Below are 588 nucleotides of genomic sequence, written 5' to 3'. Positions count from 1 at the left end.
TCCCCTGGCCACGGTGGGGCCCTCTCTCTGGGGGGCCTGCCGCAACGAGGACCGCTGGGCCTGGCTCCTGCAGGACACGCTGGGCGTGGCCTACTGCCTGTTTGTCCTGCGGCGTGTGCGGCTGCCCACTCTCAAGAACTGTGCCTCCTTCCTGCTGGCCCTACTGGCCTTCGATGTCTTCTTCGTCTTTGTCACACCCCTCTTCACCAAGACTGGAGAGAGCATCATGGTTGAGGTCGCCTCGGGCCCAGCGGATTCCTCGAGCCACGAGAGGCTGCCCATGGTGCTCAAAGTGCCCCGGATGAGCTTCTCAGCCTTGACCCTGTGCGACCAGCCCTTCTCCATCCTCGGCTTCGGCGACATCGTGGTCCCCGGCTTCCTGGTTGCCTACTGTCACCGCTTTGATGTGCAAATCTGCTCGCGCCGTGTCTACTTCGTGGCCTGCACCGTGGCCTATGCTGTAGGCCTTCTGGTCACGTTCACCGCCATGGTCCTCATGCAGATGGGCCAACCCGCCCTGCTCTACTTGGTGTCCAGCACGCTGCTCACCAGCCAGGCAGTGGCCGCCCGCCGCCAAGAGCTCACCCT

At 63.9% G+C, this 588-nt stretch overlaps 1 protein-coding gene across 1 annotated transcript in view; it reads left to right on the top strand.

Moving 5' to 3' along the window:
- SPPL2C (signal peptide peptidase like 2C) overlaps positions 1 to 588 on the top strand; it is a 3,593-nt gene that overhangs the window by 2,146 nt on the left and 859 nt on the right. The window contains exon 2 of the mRNA XM_006159110.1: positions 8 to 577. Coding sequence (XP_006159172.1) covers positions 8 to 577 — 570 coding nt within the window. The remainder of the gene's footprint in view (positions 1 to 7; positions 578 to 588) is intronic.

The sequence above is a fragment of the Tupaia chinensis genome, unplaced genomic scaffold (assembly GCF_000334495.1).
Source record: "Tupaia chinensis unplaced genomic scaffold, TupChi_1.0 Scaffold000624_1, whole genome shotgun sequence".
Classification (NCBI taxonomy): Eukaryota; Metazoa; Chordata; class Mammalia; order Scandentia; family Tupaiidae; genus Tupaia; species Tupaia belangeri.
The sequence above is the reverse complement of the archived record's forward strand: the minus strand, read 5'-3'. Positions and strand labels throughout refer to the sequence as shown.